The 23,251-nt window shown below is 47.0% G+C and overlaps 1 protein-coding gene across 2 annotated transcripts in view; it reads right to left on the bottom strand.

The window, feature by feature from the left end:
- Window positions 1-953: 953 nt before the first annotated feature.
- The window catches only part of PIP4K2B (phosphatidylinositol-5-phosphate 4-kinase type 2 beta), a 38,926-nt gene continuing 16,628 nt past the window's right edge, over window positions 954-23,251 (bottom strand). For both annotated transcript variants that reach the window (XM_028751950.2, XM_028751952.2), the window contains exons 4-10: window positions 20,285-20,437; window positions 18,492-18,638; window positions 17,123-17,161; window positions 13,825-13,938; window positions 11,794-12,052; window positions 8,437-8,540; window positions 954-7,897 (exon numbers count right to left, since the gene is read on the bottom strand). In XM_028751950.2, coding sequence (XP_028607783.1) covers window positions 7,817-7,897; window positions 8,437-8,540; window positions 11,794-12,052; window positions 13,825-13,938; window positions 17,123-17,161; window positions 18,492-18,638; window positions 20,285-20,437 — 897 coding nt within the window. In that variant the 3' untranslated portion in view covers window positions 954-7,816. The remainder of the gene's footprint in view (window positions 7,898-8,436; window positions 8,541-11,793; window positions 12,053-13,824; window positions 13,939-17,122; window positions 17,162-18,491; window positions 18,639-20,284; window positions 20,438-23,251) is intronic.

The raw sequence follows: 23,251 nt of genomic DNA, 5'->3' as shown, positions 1-23,251 counted from the left end.
TCGCAACCGGGAACTTCCACTTCCAGGTTAGGTAAAGGTAAAGGGACCCCTGGCAGTTAAGTCCAGTCGCGAACAACTCTGGGGTTGCGACGCTCATCTCGCTTTACAGGCTGAGGGAGCCGGTGTTTGTCTACTCTGCAGACAGTTTTTCTGGGTTATTTGGCCAGGATGGTGCAACAGAACACCAACACCAGAGCAACACGCGGAAATGCCGTTTACCTTCCCACTGTATTTGTCTACTAGCACTTTTTGGCGTGCTTTCAAACTGCTAGGTTGGCAGGAGCAGGGACCGAGCAACGGGAGCTCACCCTGTCACACGGATTTGAACCACCGACCTTCTGATTGGCAAGCCCAAAGCTCAGTGGTTTAGACCACAGCGCCACCCGCATCCCCACTTCCGGGTTAGCGGAGCTCTTAACCCGCAGCGTTCGCAAGGAGGACGGTACGTAACATGAGGTTCCACTATAACCTCACTTCTCGCAGCGAGGGAGCTGCCAGAAGGCCCTTGGAGCTGGACTTCAGTGTCTGGGCTGAACGATGGGAGTGGAGATGCTCCTTCAGGTATACTGGGCTGAGACCCTTCCCAGCCCCTGCTAATTATTTTGACAGCAAGTGTGACTGGGCACCTGTCAGTCACTGGGTGACATCAAACAAAACACTTTCCCTTTGCCTGCAGGGATTGAAATCAATCTGTGGGTAAAGGGCACTGGGCTTTTCAGGCACCAACTTTCACAGCTTCAGCGACACTTGCTTTGGTCAGGGCACCCTGATTTTTCCTGGGTGCCGCTTGGGGAAAACAGGATAGAGGTTCTCCACTGCTGGCTTGGGGCCAAATATCTGTCAGCCTGTGATGCTGAATGAATGTGAAAGTGAGTTCATCCCACCATGCCTCCCTTTTGAGACCCACCTCCCCAGTTTTCCCCTGCCTCAGAAATACATTTTAAAAAAAGAACTGTACACAAAGTTTTAATTTTATTTCATTTGTCCCACCCGGGAGACTTCACCTTGTTAACATGCATGCATTTCAAAACACTAAGTGTCTCATACTTCTTCTAGCAAACAGATAAGCACATTGAACTTTTAATCTCTATTTTTAAAAAAATGTTGTGAAAATTGAAACGGGTGCGTTTTTTCAGTTTTTTCTTTACTTTTTTTTTGTCACCAGCTACTTGAACCTTTTGTGATACATCTTTAAAAAACACCTTTGAGTCCACTGCATATGCAGCACAAAAAACAGGCTTTTTAAAAAAATGTAGCTCAGCGGAACTGGCTCATGATTCCTTCACCCTGACTAGGAACACAGGAACTGCATTTACAATTCATACAATTAAAAAAAAAAACTACCTGTGGTGACACTGTGCAGACTTGCGCTACGATTTTCATTCTCGGGGCCAAGTGAGACTGCATAGCAGCTTGTTGGTTGTCTCGCTCGCATACAAAGTGTGTGTGTGTGTTTGTGTGTGTATGTGCGTTTTTAACAACAGGAGCCTAAGAACAAAGGGTACGAACATAAACCGTTCCCAGGCTGGCTCAGATGTGCTGGAAACAACTGGCTGAAAGAACTGAGCACAAAGTGGTACCCATGACCTTTGCAAGAATCAATTAAGATCCGCCCCAACCCGTTTTACATTTGAAGGAGGCAGACATGATTAAACAAACTTGGTTGCCACCACCAGTCCTTAAAAATCCCACAACAGTATCTTTTTCAAGTGCTAAGTGCCTGAATATAACCCACCTCCCATCAAATCACTAAAAGTTCGCATGGGATGGATGTGTATAATGGCTGTCAAACACCAGGCTTATCCAATTTACCTTTTGTCCCCGCTCTTTCCAGGTGGTTTAAAGTTCCTTCTCTGAGCGTTTTGCTTTTTTTAATTTTGCCCTGGAGTTTTCACCGCAAAAACTCGCTCTTTAGTGCTCAATCAGAGCAAACGTTAATTCTGGATTGCTGTTTGCTCCGATTGAACTTTAAAGAGCAGGTTTTCATGGAGAAAGCTCTGGAAGAAAAACGAGCGCTTGGACACAAAGCTTTAAGGTGCGGACTGTGCCTGGAAAGAGAGGAAGGAAGTTAAGTGTGGGTAAGCCCTCACTCTGCACAGAAACCAACTCTCATCAAGATTTTCTTCTCCTGAGTAGATGACCTCATCTTCTCCTTTGTGATGACCAAAGCATGCAGGTTTAAACTATGAGGACCATGTAGCTAGTAGCCACCGATAGATTCCTTAACAAGTATGTCTAACCCCTTAGGGTTCAGGCTTTGGCATCGCCAGAGAGCATATACCCAAGGCAAGAGAGCGGACAGAAACAGCATGTACTCTGGCTGGGTACAATCCAGCTGAGAATGTGCAAGACTGTTCACAGGAGCAGAACTAACACACACACACACACACACACAGAGAGAGAGAGAGATCCTTCCAACTAAAATTGCAATTAGGCTGTCTTTAAAGCACCACCAAGGTGTTCTCCAAGAGCCAGAAAATACTTTGCTTCTGTGGTGCATGTGTGTGAGAGATGAAAAAGATGGCTCTCAGCTGACCTCTCTTGCTCAGGGGGAAAGTGCTGGCTGTTTACAATTCCTTGCCTGGACCGATTACGGCCGATGCTGGCTTTTGAAAAGGGCGTTCTGTCCAGGCAAGCAGATGTTGTTTCGTTCCACCTTGCACTTATCCACACACCTCTCTGTCTTAAGGATCTTGGGGGGGGGGGGGGATGACCATATAAATCACTACTACTAAATCCGCAGATGGTGTTCAAATTCTCAGTAACAACAGAAGTGTCTGGTGGCCGTTAGGTTCAAGAGTAAGCCAGCAACCCACTGGCTGTGCAGACAAGCTGCGCCCTTCGTGGAAACAGCTCACACTTAGAAAAGGACATCAGGGCAAGTGCAAAAGTTTCAGAATAGACTCCAGAGAAAAAGTTAAGCACCCTTGATGCGGATGCAAAGTTGCATCGTCAGTGCCGTCACCTTGGGCTACACAACAAAACTTAAATACACCACGACGCTGGCCTCCTTATGGTTATGGATGCAGACAGTTTTGATGTCGGTGCTCGGGAAAAAGAAAACCCATAGGTCACCAAAATCCGAGGGAAAGCAAAAGGTTATTGATGGAGTGGGGGAGAAGATCGAAGGGGGGAAATTAAGACTGTTCAGCAGCTGCAATTCAGCAGCACATCGTAGTCACGATGGCAGGGGGCACTTCCACAGCACCAAAAAAAGCAACTGCCTTGATTAGAATATCCTTTACACATAATTCATGTTTACTGGATTGCCAGGTTCGTCTGACGTTCCATGGGGGGGGGGGAATCTAGTTCTGTACTATGGTGACTCAAATTCTGCCATGAACAATAAATATCCTGCCATTCTAGAACTAACTGTGCACTTTTTCTGCTTATTTCACAAAATATACTTCCAAAATTCATTGGAAGAAGAACTTGGAAATGATTGATACTAATCCGGCATGGAAGAAGATGAAGATGGGCAATGGGCAGTGGGCCAGAATCAGACCAGCATGATGGAGCTCTCAAGTCTCCTGCCCTGGTTTCACCTGTTTGCAAGATTTCTATCTCTTAGATTGGAGGGGAGGTCTGTGGAGAGGCAAATCTAAGAGTAAAGGGCTCTAAAGGAGCCTTCAGCATGCTTTGTGGGGAAGGGGAAACCCAGCTGCCCTTGACCTGTCAATCAAACCCAACATTAGCAGAAGAGGAGACAAGGCCAGCCACACAACCGTCCTGTTGAGCCCAGGAATTATCCCAAAAGGCTCCACATTAACGGTCAATAGTTAATCTGGTGCAATATGCAGATGTGCTGCAGACCTGACCATGTCCTCATTTACATGCAGTGGTTGGGAGCAGAGATGAGAGGCGCCATACTTAGGGTAGGGTTTGGTAGTTGGGGGCGAGAATGAATGGGGAGAAGCTTTGCTGAAATGGGACTTGCAGAAGAGACAAAAAGGGAAGATTAAAGAGGACTGCGTGAGGGACACAGCAGAAGGCTACAGCTACGAGAGCTGGAGGAAAAGTTTGCTGATGGGGTGCGATTAGGGAGAAGAGGCAGAGCGTTGGGGGTTGGCAGGAAGCCAAAAACAGACAGGGGCCTCATAGCCAAGGAGCAGAAAATGAATTTAGGAGAAGCGAAGGTAAACGGTCTCAACAAAGAGGTTGGTGCAGGATGGACAAAGAGCGTTAGTGAGAGGTTCAGAGTGGAGAAACTTGGATAAGTCATCTAGCACCTGCTCATACCACCCCCTGGAGAGCTCTTCGGGCTTAAGACTTCTCATATTTAGGTCTCCAAACAGCATCCAATAAACAGCTTGCAGTTTTGCCTACAGGTGAGCGACACTTAGGAGCCCAGTGGGGTGGCTTGAATGGTTAGAGGGGTAACTGGCTGCCTGCACTCACTCCTAATGGGAGCAGCATGCTTCTTTTAAAGAGCAATGAAAATGATCATGGGCTTTGACAGGAAAAAGAAATGTCAGTGCTTGCCCCCCCCCCCAGGGCATGCAATCAAAAGGATGACTGCAGGGAGAAAGTAAGGCTAGCAAGATATGGAAATGACTATGTTACTCAGGCTTTAGCTGGGCTAGGGATGAACCGGAGGGGATTGTCTCAGCCCCCGAGGGTGTATTCTCTGAAAGATTTTTGCTTTCTGCCTGTGGAAAGATGGGCAGAAACAACCCATACCCATGGATCGCATTCCGCCCCTTACAAGAGAACGAAGGGGTTTATCAAGCCAAAAGCATCAGGGAAGAATTGGCTTCTGAAGGGAGACTGAGAGAAAGAGAGGGGGGAGGTACTGTTACAGGGAACCAGGTGGCACCCGCCCTGTGAAACACCCTCCCACCAGATGTCAAAGAGAAAAACAACTACCAAACTTTTAGAAGACATCTGAAGGCAGCCCTGTTTAGGGAAGCTTTTAATGTTTAATAGGTTATTGCATTTTAATCTTCTGTTGGAAGCCGCCCAGAGTGGCTGGGGAAATCCAGCTAGATGAGTCGGGTATAAATAATAAATTATTATTATTATTATTATTATTATTAGCCAGGTTGTTGAAGGAGGGAGCTTCAAGCAAATTAGATGAGAACAGAACTGACAAAGATGTTTGAGAGCAAGGGATTTTCGGGGGAGGCAGAAGAGGGGAGGTCAATGGGAATGCAATGGGAAGAGACAAAGGCAGAAAGATAGGGTGGGCCACAGATACTTAAAAAAAAGAAGTGTGCCTTGAGCTCCCGGGACGGTCATTCCATGCGTGTGGGTGCCTGCTTCTGTACACCGATTGAGTTTGATAGACTGAATATTTAGGCCATGATGGGCTAAATATGGCCTCTGGTTATCAGAGGCAGGAAGCCCCCAGGTGCCTATTGCTGGGGCACACAAGCAAGAGAGGGCTACTGTGCTCGTGTGCTCCTGCCAGGCTTCCCAGGAGCATTTGGTTGGCAACTGTGAGAAACAGGAAGCTGGGCTAGACGGGCCTTTGGATCGGGTCCCGGCATGACCAGGAAATGTATCCCACCCCCCAAGGGCTAACTGTACTGCCAAGCTTCGAAACGGACAGACGTTGGTAGGAATATCTTCACCAGTGTTTGGCGCGGATGCTTGCGTATCTCTAATGGCAACCTAGCGGAAAGTAGGGTGAAATGGCTTTTAAGAGTCGAGATGCAAGCGCCCAAGAAATGGATCCAAGAGTGGAGAATCTTCCCAGGCTCTTGTGCTCTTATTCACAATGGGTTTCGAGCGCATGCTTCTAGAGAAGAAAGGTGCCCTTTCAAAGCTTTCAAAGCATTTGCAACCTGCCGACATCCCCATTCCCACTCTGAAAAGTATGCTCACATATTCACAACCAGTTGTAGTCAGCTGGGCTGGATCTACACTGATCTTCTATAAATAAAACAATCTATAATTCTTAATGGCAGTTTCCCATTGCCGGTGGAGTTCTGCTCTGCAGTGCCCTCTGGTGTCACATTTCAATAACACGTTTTTAACATTATAAATGACAAGTGTAGATCTGCCTCACGATGCTTAAAACATAGCAGACGGTTGCAGCTGATCTGATAAATTAAAAGTCACAAGTGAGAAGAGGAGGGGCTTTCTTATCCTATTCCTAATGCAAGGTTTCATTTAGGCGTTTAAGAAACCTCAATCTATTTACAGCATACTCCACGGTTTTCAAGTTTTGCAAAACTTTCTATGTCTTTACAATTGTGAAATCAATTTTCTTTTTAATCGGGCGAGGGTGGGGGGTCCCATCAGAGAAGAAGGGGCATATACTACAAGGGAACGGGGAAAGAAGGAAAGAAAACATTCACCACATTCTCAACAAGACAGAATCCACAAATCAAGAACTATACTACACAGCACAAGACACAAACTCCCCAACGACCACATTCAGGGTAAGAAAGGCCTATGTGAGAAACAGTTTCAAGGCAGAGTAAGCAAAGTGTCTTGATTGCAAGGTGACGGCTCAAAAACTGTTATATCCATCTTAAAAAAGAAACCAACCCACAAACAACCCCCCCCACCCCACCCCACATAAGATTTAAAACAGGGAATCAATGCGTTGCATTCCAAATCTTCGGCAGTTTCAACAAGCGTGGCTGTTCAATCCAACGTTACTGTCTGCAGACGTAAGAGGGGGGAAAGTTGCAATTCAAATGGGGCAAGAACGGTTTGCTTTCTTGAAGAAAACCGACCTAGCACAAATTATTCCAACGTTCTGTCCTAGCTCACAGACAGTCTATCTTAGTGGTTACGGAACAGTCAGCTGCATCGATTTATAATGTTTTTTCCCCCTAAGTTCTAGGATCATGTTCTTCCCAAAACTCCAGGGAGACAGATTTCCAACACACTGATTCACAACACAATACGCTGCTTTAAAAAGTGGCGGCCTTCTCATGGCAAGCACCGTCTTATGGGATTCGCAACCGGATCCAGGGTTTAAAAAGTTGACTGAACCATGATTAGCTTAACACTGGCAGAACATCAGTTATGTTACAGAGGCAACTGAGTCCAGGTGCTCCAAAAGAAATGTCTTTGCAACTCGTCCAGAGAATGATTTAATGTTGCCACACCCCCTTCGGAGTCAGTCTCTTCGCCAAGGGCCTTCGTCGTGGTCCAGAATGACAGGTGTAAGAATTCTCCTGTAACTGCCTTCCTCCCATTGACTTGCGTGAATTTTCAAGCAGCCAACTTGCCATCGTATTCCACCCCATCTCTTTTGAAATGAACATTGGTGCAAAATAATAATAATAATGGGGAAATGTAACCCAAAGGGGAAAGGTCTCTGTTTCAATGGACTTAAAATGGCTTTTGCACATCGCTGTAACAGTTTCCCCTCCAAACGGCAAACGGTTATTCCCGTCCAGTTCTTAAGAGAAAGAAGCAACAAGGGGTTTGTTTTTCTCGCTCGGAGTGAAGAAAAGCAGGTCCGATCGAAGGGACAAATGTCTGTGGAAGTTTCTGCTATTTATTCACATTTGCGCCTGACCTTCAGGAGACTGTGATACTCTTCAAAGGTAATTCCTCAGGTTTATGTTTGGATTTTTTCGCAACGAGAGAGAGAGAGAGAGAGAGAGAGAGAGAGAGAGAGAGAGAGAGGAAGAGAGAGAGAAACCTCCACTTTCCCACCAGGTCAAGCGGAGTATTTGGAGGCCTACAGCTATGAGTTAGTTTTCGGCTAGGTCACACGGTTATCGCACATTCACTGAACATCACACCCTGGCAGAGTGGGGGTGCGTTCCTGTTGCCCTGGAAGTCACATCCTGCACCCACCCCCACTTCTGTCTTCTCCCTCTGCTTTTTTTTGCCAAGGACGGGAAGGCAACTATGTCAGGATATTGGACATAAATTCGTTGAAGCGTTTTGAATACTGCTCTGGATTGACTGTGGAAATCTCTGCTCCGGCCTGGAAAACAAAACAAACAGATTCAAGCAATGAAAACCCCTTCACGGGCAAGGGTTGGTGCTATAGCAAATTCTACGTTGCCACCAAACGTGCATCGCTTTGAGAGTTTGGAAGCTGGAAGTCACCAGTTTTGTGGAACTGGAATATACCGCATTTTTCGCTCTATAAGACGCACCAGACCATAAGACGCACCTAGTTTTTGGAGGAGGAAAACAAGAAAAAAAATATTCTGAATCTCAGAAGCCAGAACAGCAAGAGGGATCGCTGAGCAGTGAAAGCAGCAATCCCTCTTGCTGTTCTGGCTTCTGGGATAGCTACGCAGCCTGCATTCGCTCCATAAGACGCCCACACATTTCCCCTTACTTTTTAGGAGGGAAAAAGTGAGTCTTATAGAGCAAAAAATACGGTAAATGACAGACAGAACTTGTTTAATTGATAAAGACGGGAGAAAAATGCCCCCCCCCCAACACTAGAATTGCATTCCATGAAATTTTCCAGCAATAGGTTATGAACAAGCAAAAGGAATGGCTTTGTCTTACCCCATGTTTCACAGTTTTGGCAGCGTGCGCCGCTTTTTTCTTCGTGTCATACGGTGTGAGGATATCTATAATGGCCATGAAATAGACCTCCTTTTTAGGGGCACCTGATTACAATGAGAGAGGGGGAGAGAGAGGGAAAAAAACTGTTTAATCCAGGCAAAGAGTCATATTTAGGGCAGGCCGCCTACTCTTTGGCTAGCAAGCGCAGTTCAAGTATGGCCAAATGTTTTTGTGGTTAGATCTGTGAGTTGAGGCCACCTTTCCAGCCCAACAGATTGCAGAGGGGTGTGTGTGTGTGACTGTAGTATCTTGCTGACAATCGCAATGTGGTGGAGCATGACCAGAAGTCAGCAGCTGCTCTGAGCATCTGCAGAGCGCCTCTCCAATTATGATGCTTGATTGGCAGTTGATTTGTTTTGATTCCCCCCCGCCCCCCCAGAAAAGGGCCTTCCCACTGCCAATGCACCAGCCCCAATGGCTTTCGACTGGAGGGGTGGAGCAAGAGAAAGGACCACAATAATAAGGAAATGAAAAGCAAGTATTGCGCAGACACACCTAGCAGAGACCAACAGCTGTTAAGAGACAGGCGTTCTCTCCATGGAATTATCATGTTATTAAGATTAGCGATTTTCCAATTTTTAGGGAACCCGTAACAAACAGAAACCTGTGTGCATTTCAAAGGATTTTGAGACACAGTCTAGGCCACAGTCTGGTTTATGCAGGACACTGGCCAGACCAGCTGGGCCTTACGATTGATCCATGGGCACTGCAAGTGTGCCCAAAAACAGACCCAATGATCCCCGCTGTGGTTGCACATTGCTGGGGAAAGTCAGGGCTGTGTACACAAACACACACACAAAATTTGGTTCCTATCCAGTGCACTCCCATCACTAGTTTGTGAAGACATGTACAAATTATGGTACGCCGGCTGAGACCTTACCTGCCTGCGCACTGTCTGGCCAGAGTGGTGCATGCTCTGGTTATCTCCTGCTTGGACTTCTGCAACATGCTCTACATGGGGCTACCTTTGAAGGTGACTCTGAAACTATACCTAATCCAGAATGCGGCAGCTAGACTGGTGACTGGGAGCAGCTGCCGATACCATATAACACTGGTCCTAAAAGACCTACATTGGCTCCCAGTACATTTCCAAGCACAATTCAAAATGTGGTGCTGACCTTTAAAACCCTAAACGGCCTTGGCCCAGAATACCTGAAGGAGCATCTCCAACCCCATCGTTCAGCCCAAACACTGAAGTCCAGCGCCGAGGGCCTTCTGGTGGTTCCCTCATTGCAAGAAGTGAGGTTGCAGGGAACCAGGCAGAAGGCCTCCTCGGTAGTGGCGCCTGCCCTGTGGAACGCCCTCCCACCAGATGTCAAGGAAATGAACAACTATCTGACTTTTAGAAGACATCTGAAGGCAGCCCTGTTTAGGGAAGTGTTTAATGTTTGATGTTTTGTCGTGTTTTTAATATTCTGTTGGGAGCCGCCCAGAGTGGCTGGGGAAACCCAGCCAGGTGGGAGGGGTATAAATAATAAATGATGATGATGATAGCCACAATCCATATCTATCCTGTAGATTTCTGAGAAATACTATATTCTGATGCATTTCCCCTTGGAACCAGTTTGAATCTGATTTGCAAACCTGTTCCATAGGAAGGCATCCATACGTCCTCTCTCCCCACTGGTGTGGACTGACAGCAGACAACTTGGAAATGTGTCAAACTGTACTGATGCGTACAATGATGTGCAAATGTGACATGAAATGCAACGGGGGAAAATAATAATAATAATAATAATAATAATAATAATAATAATAATAATAATAATAATAATAATAATAATTTATTATTTGTACTCTGCCCATCTGACTGGGTTTCCCCAGCCACTCTGGGTGGCTTCCACAAAGACCAAAAATACACTAATATGTCATACTTTAAAAACTTCCCTGAACAGGGCTGCCTTAAGATGTCTTCTGAATGTCAGGTAGTTGTTTATCTCTTTGACATCTGATGGGAGGGCGTTCCACAGGGCGGGCGCCACTATCGAGAAGGCCCTCTGCCTGGTTCCCTGTAGCTTTGCTTCTCGCAATGAGGGAACCGCCAGAAGGCCCTCGGCGCTGGACCTCAGCGTCCGGGCAGAACGATGGGGGTGGAGACGCTCCTTCAGGTATACTGGGCTGAGGCTGTTTAGGGATTTAAAGGTCAACACCAACACTTTGAACTGTGCTCGGAAACGTACTGGGAGCCAGTGTAGGTTTTTCAAGACCAGTGTTATATGGTTTCGGCGGCCGCCCCCAGTCAGCAGTCTAGCTGCCGCATTCTGGATTAGTTGTAGTTTCCGGGTCACCCTCAAAGGTAGCCCCTCGTAGAGCACATTGCAGTAGTCCAAGCGGGAGGTAACTAGAGCACGCACCACTCTGGCGAGACGGTCCATGGACAGATAGGGTCTCAGCCTGAGTACCAGGTGGAGCTGGTAGACAGCCGCCCTGGACACAGAATTGACCTGCACCTCCATGGACAGCTGTGAGTCCAAAATGATCACACTATGTTTTAAGAAGGCAATGTGTACACAGCTAAGGTTTGGTGCAAGCTGTCATGCATTGGGACGGAAAGAGTAGGCAGGCAACGGAGCTTTGGTGGTTGGGTGATGGTGGTTCAGGGAGACAAGGGTCTTGGGACACCCAAGAGAGGTGCTTCTCAAACTTGGGTCCCCAGCTGTTGTTGGACTACAACTCCCATCATCCCTAGCTGGCAGGACCAGTGATCAGGGATGATGGGAGTTGTAGTCCAACAACAGCTGGGGACCCAAGTTTGAGAAACACCCCGAGAGGTATTTCAGATTATTTTAATTTCATTCAACTAGCCAGCCACAATTTTAATAATAAATAATAATAATAATTTATTATTTATACCCCGCCCATCTGGCTGGGCTTCCCCAGCCACTCTGGGCGGCTTCCCAAAAAATATTAAAATACTGTAATATATCAAACATTAAAAGCTTCCCTAAACAGGGCTGCCTTCAGATGTCTTCTAAAAGTCTGGTAGTTGTTGTTCTCTTTGACATCTGGTGGGAGGGCATTCCACAGGGCGGGTGCCACTACCGAGAAGGCCCTCTGCCTGGTTCCCTGTAACTTGGCTTCTCGCAGTGAGGGAACCGCCAGAAGGCCCTCGGTGCTGGACCTCAGTGTCCAGGTAGAACGATGGGGGTGGAGACGCTCCTTCAGGTATAATTTTGTTGCAAAATGCCTATGGTCCGGGAACCTATCAACACAACACTTCCATCCAGAGGACTTTAGACTGGGCTTCCCATCTCCTCCTTTCCACCCTATTCACCCACACCGAACCCAAGCACTCACTTTCATGGCTTTTCATAGCGTAGACATCCACGGAGGGATCAAACTCCCCAGGCCCAAAAAACCGGGGGAAGTTGAGAAGGTTGCCTGGACTGTCAGGCGGGGTCCCGTAAGAGCCAATGGGGTTCCCCCCAATGCCGTCGTTCTCGCATTCTTCGTCTTCTGCCCGGTCCTCAACTTCCATCTCTTCTTGCTCAGCACGGTCCACGTCGTGAATCCCCACCAGCAAACTGTAATCCATGATCTTCAGCTGAGCGAGAAACTGGAAGCCAACAGAAAGACATTATCTCTCTCTCTCTGTCTCCGGCTGCTCTGATCTCAAGCTATGATCCTTTTCAAACTCCCTGCATCAGCTTCAAGACTCTAGACCTCTTACCCTGGACTCCTGCATACTCCTGTACATTTCTGTTCTTCCTAATCCTTCCTTCTGTCCTGTTTTCGCTCTCTAGAATCAATTCAGAACGTATCTACCAAATTCACCCTTTTGCTCCAAAAGCCCCCATTCTCCATACCAGCAAATGACAAAGGCAAAATTTATTCTGGAATTAAGACTGGAGGAACACTTCGTTCACCACATATATATAGGGATGCGGGTGGCGCTGCGGGTTAAACCACAGAGCCTAGGACTTGCCGATCAGAAAGTCGGCGGTTCGAATCCCCGCGACGGGGCGAGCTCCTGTTGCTCGGTCCCTGCTCCTGCCAACCTAGCAGTTCGAAAGCACATCAAAGTGCAAGTAGATAAATAGGTACTGCTCCAGCGGGAAGGTAAACGGCGTTTCCGTGCGCTGCTCTGGCTCGCCAGAAGCGGCTTTGTCATGCTGGCCACATGACCCGGAAGCTGTACGCTGGCTCCCTCAGCCAGTAAAGCGAGATGAGAGCCGCAACCCCAGAGTCGGCCACGACTGGACCTAATGGTCAGGGGTTCCTTTATATATATATATTCATTCCCAGGCCAGTGACTCACACAGAAAAGTGGTGCGTGGAGGCAATTTCCACCCTGGAAGTGTGTGTGTGTGTGCGCACACACACACACTTCCAGGCTAGAAATTGCCTTCCTGTTTGGAAGGAGGAAAACTCAGAGGAGAGGCTGGGCTTCACCTCTTTGAAGTCAGGCGATTGTGCTGCATTTTTGTGTTGGCCCAATCCTACCGGGAGCGCAGAGGAAGGGCAGTTATTTGAACCCAGAGGAGGTTGACAGGAAAGAGGCGGAGAATCATGCCCTCAGGAGCTGCCAGGATCAAACCGGTGCATCAAAAACAGAGTTCTTGTTGCCACCTGGTCAGGACTGCACACACGGTTCTGGCTGGAACAGTCGCACAACAGCCCACAATCCTCTTATGTCTGGGAAGTCAGGTGACACCAGATAACCAATCCAGTGCCACTGACTGGCTGATACAAAACTCCTGCCTTTGTCCAGCCTGGGCAATTTGCCCTTGAGGGAGACCACTGCATCTACCTTCTGCGCTCCTGACTATTGGCTTTCAGTCATCCTGCTGTCAGGTAATTTAATCACCAGCCGAAGGCACTTGTCCACCTCTGAGCCTAAGTACCAAACGCTTGGGAAGATAGAGCAAATGATACCCTGTGTGAGTGGGCACTCTGGCCTCAAAGCTCTAATTCAAACATACCGTATATACTCGAGTATAAGCTGACCCGAATATAAGCTGAGGCACCTAATTTTAGCACAAAAAACTGGGAAAACCTATCGACTTGAGTATAAGGTGGTTCACCACACCACAAACCTGGTGGTGGCGGCAGCGGCGGAGGAAGAACAAGCAGCCTGAAAGGTCTCCTTTCGGGCTGCTCGTCCCTCCACCGCCGCCTGCCTCACTCGAGTATAAGCCGAGGGGGGGCTTTTTCAGCATAAAAAATGTGCTGGAAAAGTCGGCTTATACCCGAGTATATACGGTACTTCAATTCATGTCCATAAGCATTCTAACTTACAGGGTGAAAGGCAAAGATCCCCCATCTATCCTATCCAGGTTTATGGACAAGATTTTCCACTCATTCGCATTTTCGCTCAGCAAACCCTACCTCGACGTCTCGCTTCAACTTCTCCAAAAAGTTCTTTTTGCTTTCCTCTCCAACGTGGAGCTTTTGGCCTTCGTTCAGAAAGTCGTTGTCCTTGAAGGTCGGCAGGTCCTTGGCCTAGAGAGAAGATGGAACTGGAATAAGTGCAAATATATATATATAAATCCCTCAATTTCACGACGAGGCTGGATGAGATCCAAAGAGGTCACATCTATCCAGGAAAGAGGCCTTGGTCATAACAGGATGCTCACCGAAAAATGTCAGCTCTCTGAGGTTAAGGGAAAGGCAAATTCGACGCTGGAAGCGTTTAGGGAGAGGATGAAATATAGAACGGGAATTATCGGCCGGGAGCTACTGGGAGCTAAAGCTCAAACACCCAGAACAATGCTCTCTCTGACACACATGGCACAACTCTTCTGGCAGCAGACTGAAAGGCACCAAGGGCTGCGATGTCTTCTGAGGCTGCAGGGTGACTTCTCCAACCCTGGGGAAATTTTGGTTTCCTCTGGTTTGTTGGGACCATAAAAAGCTGCAGTGCTGCCACACTTAGTGCACAAGTCCTGGGTGCAAGTTCTCTCTTCCCCATCTCAAGAATGACAGTGTAGCCTTGCGGACGGGTCAAAGCGGCCTGTCTACAAAACCCTTATTGCTGGCTATCAACAACGCTAGCCAGAAATAGAACTTTCCTGTTTAGGGACAAGTTCTTGGATCAGCCGATTCTGGAGACAAGGAAAAAGGGAACATGTTCTGGTTGGGAGTTTCCCAGAGTTATCTGTCTAGGCACCTGGCAATCAGATATTAGGAACAGCTAAAAGGGCTCAGCTGTTCAGAATTATTAGGTCAGAATCTGCACAAAGCAGAATATCAAAATCCTACGGCCTTATATGTAGCATCTTAACTGCTCTTAACGCGGGTGGCGCTGTGGGTTAAACCACAGAACCTAGGACTTGCCGATCAGAAGGTCGGCAGTTCGAATCCCCGCGACGGGGTGAGCTCCCGTTGCTCAGTCCCTGCTCCTGCCAACCTAGCAGTTTGAAAGCACGTCAAAGTGCTTCCGGCGGGAAGGTAAACGGAGTTTCCATGTGCTGCTCTGGTTCGCCAGAAGCGGCTTAGTCACGCTGGCCCCATGACCCAGAAGCTGTACGGCGGCTCCCTTGGCCAGTAAAGTGAGATGAGCGTCGCAACCCCAGAGTCGGCCACGACTTGACTTAACTGTGAGGGATCCCTTTACCTTTACCTTTAACTGCTCTTGGAATAGATTTAGGAATATGACCCATTTGACTCTCTTACTCACATATATCTCTTCATCTGAATCTTCATCACCAATATTCATCAAACATGAATATTGCATCTACCGTGGGCTCAAGTACTAGCGCTGATGAGGGCCTCAAGATCATGGGCAGGAGCCTAGATCTTCCTCTTCTGCATTTTTCAAAAGTCAGCAGGTACACTAACAACTATAGCCAAATGGGCAATTTTATTTCTTCCGCAACTTCCTTATGGGTGAGTGAAAAGACTTCTCCCCACTGCACTGCTCGTGATCTTCTGGGGCAACTGCTTATTTGGCAGGGTTAAATGCCATTTTCAATAACCTGCAATCACAAAAGTTTGATTTGCAAAAACAAACTGAGAATCGAAATCCAAAAAAACACTTGTCGATTCTTAAGCGTTCTTTTGGACGTACCACCAATATGATGGGTGTGAGTATTCCCCTACAGCAGAAAAGGCCGGTCCCAAAAGACATTTTTGGTACGACTGTTTAGGGCTCTGATGCACAGTCTGAAAGGTTTATACTCCCGCCAGGTTAAAAATATTCGGTAATCTGAATATCTAATCAACTGGCAATCCCTAAAATAGGAGAAAAGCCATCTGGCTTTTCCGGATTAGTACGAAAAACAGGACAGAATGAGGGGCAGAATTAAAATACTTCTTAAATAACCAAATGGAAAAATAAAACATTGCATTAAAAAAAGAAGTAATTTCAGGCATTTGATAAGATTCTCGTTTCTAACATGAAGGAAGCCGTTTAAGACACACACACCCCCGCTCACTGGAGACAAACATATATCTAGCATAATTTCGGAGGTGGAAGGGGAGCCATAGGAATTATGTTTCCTTATAATTACAAAGAAGAATAATCCTGGATGAGACACACACACAGAGAGAGAGAGTTTGAAGGGCCTGGACAGGCAGGGTAGGCAACCAGCTACCCATTGGACTATCCAGTCATTGGCGATCTCCACCTGACCTTACTTATTCACTTACTCCCCCCCGCTCCCTGCCCAATCTTATGGCTCAAACCAGTCTATCAAATCCAGCCAAACTGAATCAGATCCTCTGGTTTGGGGAGGAGCAACTTTCTAGAAGCGTACCAGCTGCATAGTCCACATATATCCAGCAACCACGATTACCAGGAAACAGCCTTGATAACCAAACTAGGGTGCCCTTTTCTCTGTCACCCATCAAAAGGGATCCTCGCTTATTAAACGTGCTGAAATATTAGTTGGCTAGTCTGGTGATTAATGCAAGGGTAAGCAACCTTTTTTTTTTTCCAGTCGAGGACTGCATACCCTTAGGAGCAATCCAGAAGGCACCACATGCTAACAGTGGGTGGGACCACAGCCAAAGATGGGAGCACCCTGTCCCTCCCTCTCATCCATTTCTCTCTGCTATACCCCTTTCCCCTTTTCTCCTTCTCTCTCTCTCTGCTATACCCCTTTTCTCCTTCTCTCTCTCTCTGCTATACCCCTTTCCCCTTTTCTCCTTCTTTCTCTCTCTGCTATACCCATTTCTGTATCTCCCTCTGATTCACTCTTTTATTTAAAATCAACAGAATGAAACTTCAAGAGAGGCTGTTGCTCCCTGCTCTCTCTAACACTGGAAATCAAAAGTTATGAGTTAAATGGGGAGATGCAGCTACAGTGGTACCTCAGGTTAAGTACTTAATTCATTCCGGAGGTCCGTTCTTAACCTGAAACTGTTCTTAACCTGAAGCACCACTTTAGCTAATGGGGCCTCCTGCTACTGCCGTGCCGCCGGAGCACGATTTCTGTTCTCATCCTGAAGCAAAGTTCTTAACCTGAGGTAATATTTATGGGTTAGCGGAGACTGTAACCTGAAGCGTATGTAACCTGAGGTACCACTGTATATAGCTTATTCAGCCACCTCTCCAATGCCCAACACACACTTCTAAAGCTAAGGGGGAACTGCACCCCCTTTCCTCTAAGCCTACCAGAATTATAGCCACAGCAGCGACATTTGTAGATTTATTCAGAATGCCTTTTCTGACTGTTGCTCTTACCTTTTCCTTGTCGCTGGCTTCCCTTGCTACCGTTGAACCCTGGAAAGAAAAGGGGCGGAGACCTATTTTAGAGCCAATAAACTTAGTATTTCAAGAAAAAATAGCCCCCCAATGTGGAACCTTAGATAACCGAGAGCCTTTCTGAAGATTTCCAGCAGTGAGAGACAGAGAGACTTACAACCAAATTCACAGTATTAACAACCAAAAAGCAAACCCACAGTATACAACCAGTGGGATGAAAATTCGGGTGTTAAAATTGCTTAAAAGTTGGGGGGGGCACTATGTGAAATACGGTGGCACATGTGACATACAAGTGCAGGAACTTAGTACACAAATAGTTAACTTCTGGCTACCGCGTGCATAACGCAGGTAGCAATTCTACGCAGTCGGATTTTCTATGCATCGGTCAGGAGACTCTCTCACACGGCCCAGAGGGGCCCCAGAAGGCTAATGTAGAAATCCCTAAGAAAGCCAGGGCACAATAACACTGCAGAGTTAATATCTGGTTCCCTCAAGTGGCCTCCAATAACCTCTCACAAGCCTAAACTCTACCATGCGGTGTCTGAAAAGGACTACTGGCACACTAGATGCAATTGTACAAAACCACCCTACAGCTAAAAGGGACGTGGGTGGCGCTGTGGGTTAAACCACAGAGCCTAGGACTTGCCGATCAGAAGGTCGGCGGTTTGAATCCCCACTATGGGGTGAGCTCCCGTTGCTCGGTCCCTGCTCCTGCCAACCTAGCAGTTCAAAAGCACGTCAAAGTGCAAGTAGATAAATAGATACCACTCCAGTGGGAAGATAAACGGCGTTTCCATGTGCTGCTCTGGTTTGCCAGAAGCGGCTTAGTTATGCTGGCCACATGACCCAGAAGCTGTACGCCGGCTCCCTCGGCCAGTAAAGCGAGATGAGCGCCACAACCCCAGAGTCGGCCACGACTGGACCTAATGGTCAGGGGTCCCTTTACCCTTTACCCTACAGCCAAACCCTCGAAAGCTGAGATTCTCAGGATGCCACACTCCCATGACGAGAGACGGGATCCACATGCAAGCGGGTAACCTGTGAACTATCTGAAAGCATCTTTCCCCCTCTTCCCCATCCAGTTTGTTTATTTGAGCATTTCTAACTATGCTCTCTCTCACGCGGTATGCAGTAAAATAATTAAAACACCACCAATGTTCATCTCCTCAGGAAGAAAACTTTCAGATTGTCCACTGCAGGAAAGAAGCTGGAATGTAATAAAATGTAATAACAGCACCCTGGATCAGGCCAGCGGCTCATTTGGCCAAACATCCTGTTCTCATGATGGACAGTGAGATGTGCAGAATATGGCTCCACGCAAGATGGCTTGTGTTATAACGTCCCTCACCTTGAGATCGTATTTCCGATGCACTGTCAGCCGATGGCTGAACACGTTCCTGGTGACCACCATGTATGTTTCCACGCCGTCTACAGTGAGCCTGTACATACCAAGGAACTGGGGGAGAAGCGTATTCCCATGACATTCCACAATGAACTAAAGAGGAGGCGAGGAGAAAACAAGAAGTCCGTCAGCATCAGGGCACAGATCTTCAGCACAGCTTGATCAAAAGGGACAGGACAGCTTCAAATCTTGCAAATATATTTGAGACACTTAAACATACTAAATAGTAAGAATTTCACAACAAGAGTTTGGAACCCAAAAGGATTCTTTCTTTTTAGATAAAAGAAACCTTTGAAGGTGACCCAGAAACTGCAATTAATCCAGAATGTGGCAGCTAGACTGAGAGTGGCCGCCGAGACCATATAACACCGGTCCTGAAAGACCTACACTGGCTCCCATTATGTTTCCGAGCACAATTGGTGCTGACCTTTGAAGCCCTAAATGGCCTCGGCCCAGTATACCCAAAGGAGTGTCTCCACCCCCATTGTTCAGCCCGGACACTGAGGTCCAGCTCCGAGGGCCTTCTGGCAGTTCCCTCATTGCGAGAAGCGAGGTTACAGGGAACTAGGCAGAGGGCCTTCTTGGTAGTGGCTCCCACCAGATGTCAAAGAGAAAAACAACTACGAGACTTTTAGAAGACATCTGAAGGCAGCCCTGTTTAGGGAAGTTTTTAATGTTTGATGTTCTATCATGTTTTTAATATTCTGTTGGGAGTTGCCCAGAGTTGTTGTTGTTGTTATAGATAAGTGATTATTATTATTAATGATTTCTCCTCCTGGAACTGTCGTACACTCAGGTATACATCCTGCAGTACAGATTTGGGTTTCTGTGGCAGAGATGGCTAGACTGTGGCCCTCCAGTTGCTGTTGAATGTGGAATGCCCAGGGAAGGTCGCCTGGCGCCTTCATTATACACCTGTAGGCGCCAGGCAAAAACGTTCCTTTTTAACCAGGCCTTTGGTTGATCTGATCTACATCCTATGCCCTCTTAAAATGTGGCTCTTTTGGGGGGGGGGGCTATTGGGCTGTTGTTTTAATTTTTATTATGTACAGTGCTACCTCTGGTTACATACTTAATTCGTTCCGGAGGTCTGTTCTTAACCTGAAACTGTTCTTAACCTGAAGCACCACTTTAGCTAATGGGGCCTCCCGCTGCTGCCGTGCCGCCGGAGCACGATTTCTGTTCTCATCCTGAAGCAAAGTTCTTAACCCGAGGTACTATTTCTGGGTTAGCGGAGTCTGTTACCTGAAGTGTATGTAACCTGAAGCGCATGTAACCTGAGGTACCACTATATTTTGTGGTTTTATATCTTGAATTTATTCTGTGAACCATCCTGAGACCCTGAGGTATGGGGCGGTATATAAACTCAACTAATAATAATAATAATAATAATAATAATAATAATAATAGTGTCCCTGGATTCTTTGGAAAAAATCTGGTAACCTTATGGGGCTCCATGGTGAAAGCCTTGCATACCCTGCATTGGAAAACCAGAGTAGGAACTAGCTCAATTCAGTACCAGAAATGTCAATTTAGACTGCAGTGGGACTGAGGACAACCTGGCTCTACTGTGGGAACCTAGCAAAGCAGATAATCAGAACTGCTTTCTTGTCCAGTGCTGGGAGGGCAGGAAGCTCCCACAGAGAAATGTCCCAGAATATAGGCCTCACCAGAAATAGTGCTTCCCAGTTATGCTAGGTTAGTGCTTAAGACACCCTTTTTCTCTCCAACTGCCTTACTTGGTGGTACTTCTTCAGGATGTTGTGCATCTCTGCGACGTCTTCACTTGACACCGCCTTGATGACAAACCGCCGGTCGTAGGTGGTGAGGAAACGGACCCCACAACGGCCGTGGCTGTCACTGTACACCGGGGCACTCCGTGTCACGGAATTCTACAAAGAGGAAAACAAAAGAACAAGGGGGAGATGCACCGGCCGCCTCTTCAGACCAGTTGTGTGAAAGTTGGACCAACTTCACTTGATGCAGGAGTAAGGACATTAAACACTGCATCGGAAGCACATCGTGCCATGCCAGTAGGGTGCCAGGCCTTGTGCACAACAGAACTCCATGATGTTGGCATGCCTGCTCTTTAATATAGGTAAAAGGTAAAGGCAAAGGACCCCTGGATGGTCAAGTCCAGTCAAAGGCGCCTATGGGGTTGCAGCGCTCATCTCTCTCTCTTTTTTTTTTAATAATATTTATTAGGCATTTCCAATTATAACAATATCAAAAACAAAACATCCCAATTTATAGTCTTATTTTCCATATCATCTTTCCAGGACTTCCCCTCCCCTCCCCCTCTTGCATTCCAATTCTTACAAATAAGTTCAGCAATTTCTTATCCCAGATTTTAAACTTAGTGTCATTATCCCAATTTAAAAATATTAGCCCACCTCCTAAAATCGACTTAATCCCTTCCACGCGTTCTCCCCTTTAATATACATAATAGATTAAAATATAATAAAATAAAATGTAGTTTTACACCCTTTGGATTCCAAATTTCCCTCCCCCTTTCCCCGGTTGCGTCCCCAATATTTCTCAAATCTGATGTCTTCCTGTAGCTCCCACATTTTTTTTTTTTTTAAAACCATAGTCCTTTACCAGTCATTTTTAATTTTGTATATCCAATCTTGGAAGGAGTCTATCTCAAAAGGGCCCATTTTTCCCATCCAGACTTTTTTATACTTGGGAGTGAAAACTCCAGTTTTACTTCTTTATACTTTTTCTGGATGTTCCAAATGTTCCCGCTTCCAGCTTTATCCATTTGTCGATTGTTCTTGTTGTTCTTGTTGATCTGTCTCCTCTTTTTCCCCTCCTTTTCTTTTTCTATTTTCCTGCACAGATGATCCAATTCAAAAAGTCTCTAAATTCCTCTGCAAAGGCTCTGTTATTCAGGAACCAAACATGATGCCAAATCCCTTCCATTCTTCGGTAGATAAGTCCATTGTCTGCTTTACATGTGTAAGCCTCTGTAGCCAAAATAGTGTACCATTTCTGCAGTTTCCCAGGAGATAAAGAGTTCTGTTCAAATTCAGTGCTGACAACTTGTAATATCCCTCAGCTCCTCTAGGTGAATTGCAATAACTCAGTTCCCTTCCAGATCACAACCAGCAATCATAGTAACTTAGTATTCCTTGTTTTAAACATTCTAAATCCAAATTATAACAAATGTAACCGGTAAAGTCCTTGCAACAAAGTTCTTTTTTGTTCTTCTGCTTTGACAGCTCTTTGACAGCTGTCAAAACCTCTCCTTGTCTTCTCCGGGCGCTCTAGCTAAAACGCTCCCAGGTTCCGTGGGGGGGTTGCTTTTTAATTCACTTCCACTATTCTCCTCCAGCTCAGTCTTATAATTTTCCGTCGCGAAATTTGATAACTTTTTCAAAATAGGGTTGCACTCGATCTTAGATGTTAAGTCCTTTGCTTTAACTCCTCTACAACGGGGGGGGGGGGGCTGACTTCCTTTTTACGCCCTCCCCGCTCGTTCCAAATTTTTTATAAATTTTGTCCTTTTTAATCCAAGTTCCAATTACTCACGGGTTATACTTTGAGTCCGAATTTCCAATGGAAGAAGTCAGCGCTCTCCGTCGAATGGCATGCGGCTTCGCTCGGCAGGGGAAGCGGAGTACTCAAAGCACCACCCCCCCCCTGTCACCCGTTCCGTAGCCTTTAAAAAGGCTCCTTCGCGGGTCGAGGGGGGGCTTAAAAGGTGCCAGCCGAGTCACCATGTCCATGGGTTTCAGCGCCCATGGTTTTTGAGGGTCCCCGCGTCGCCGGAGCGGGAAGACCCAACCCCTGCCGAGCAGGCTCCCTCCGGAGCTCGGAGGGAGTCCGCCATTCGGCGATGGCGCCAACCCGGAAGCCTGCAGCGCTCATCTCGCTTTCAGGCCGAGGGAGCTGGTGTTTGTCCACAAACAGCTTTACAGGTCATGTGGCCAGCATGACCAAACCACTTTTGGCACAACAGGACACCTTGACGGAAACCAGAGCGCACGGAAATGCTGTTTACCTTCCCACCGCAGTAGTACCTATTTATCTACTTGCACTGGCATGCTTTCAAACTGCTAGGTTGGCAGGAGCTGGGACAGAGCAACGGGCGCTCACCCCGTGGTGGGGATTTGAACTGCTAACGTTCAGCGCCACCCGCTCCCCTTAATATAGAGCACTGTGAACGAAGCAAAACACTACGTCCCTCATCTTTCAGATCCTTGGCATTCCAATCACCCCATTTTTAAACTTGGTTTGGGGGTGAGGAGTGTGGAAAGGGGTGCATAGAGTACACTAGGGAAAGGGAACAGAGGGAAGCACATAGACTGCAAACGTCATGTCCCATTGTTCACTAAAAGCTCACTCACAATGCATGAACACACACACACACACCCCTTCTGGGTATGCAGTATATTTCTAAAGCTGCTTTAAACAGCTGCAGGTGTAGAAACCTCTTCTGTTTTCCGATAAAAGCTGGCATAACAGCTTATATACCAGGATCGCATTCCAGAGCAGCGATCGATTTCTAGACCAGACCTTTGCCCCTGAAAACACACTCAAACACAAGCCTGTCCGGGAAGAGGCTGGCACTCTGGACTGTGCCGCACATCCACCACAGATCTTCACTGTGTCTAGTGGTGTAGTGGTCCAGGGTCACGGGGCCGGGGTCAAAGACCTGTTAGCATTTCTGCAGCAGGGCCCCCGTCTCTAATGTCTTAGAG

This window comes from Podarcis muralis, chromosome 13 (genome assembly GCF_964188315.1).
Source record: "Podarcis muralis chromosome 13, rPodMur119.hap1.1, whole genome shotgun sequence".
NCBI lineage: Eukaryota > Metazoa > Chordata > Lepidosauria > Squamata > Lacertidae > Podarcis > Podarcis muralis.
The sequence above is the reverse complement of the archived record's forward strand: the minus strand, read 5'-3'. Positions and strand labels throughout refer to the sequence as shown.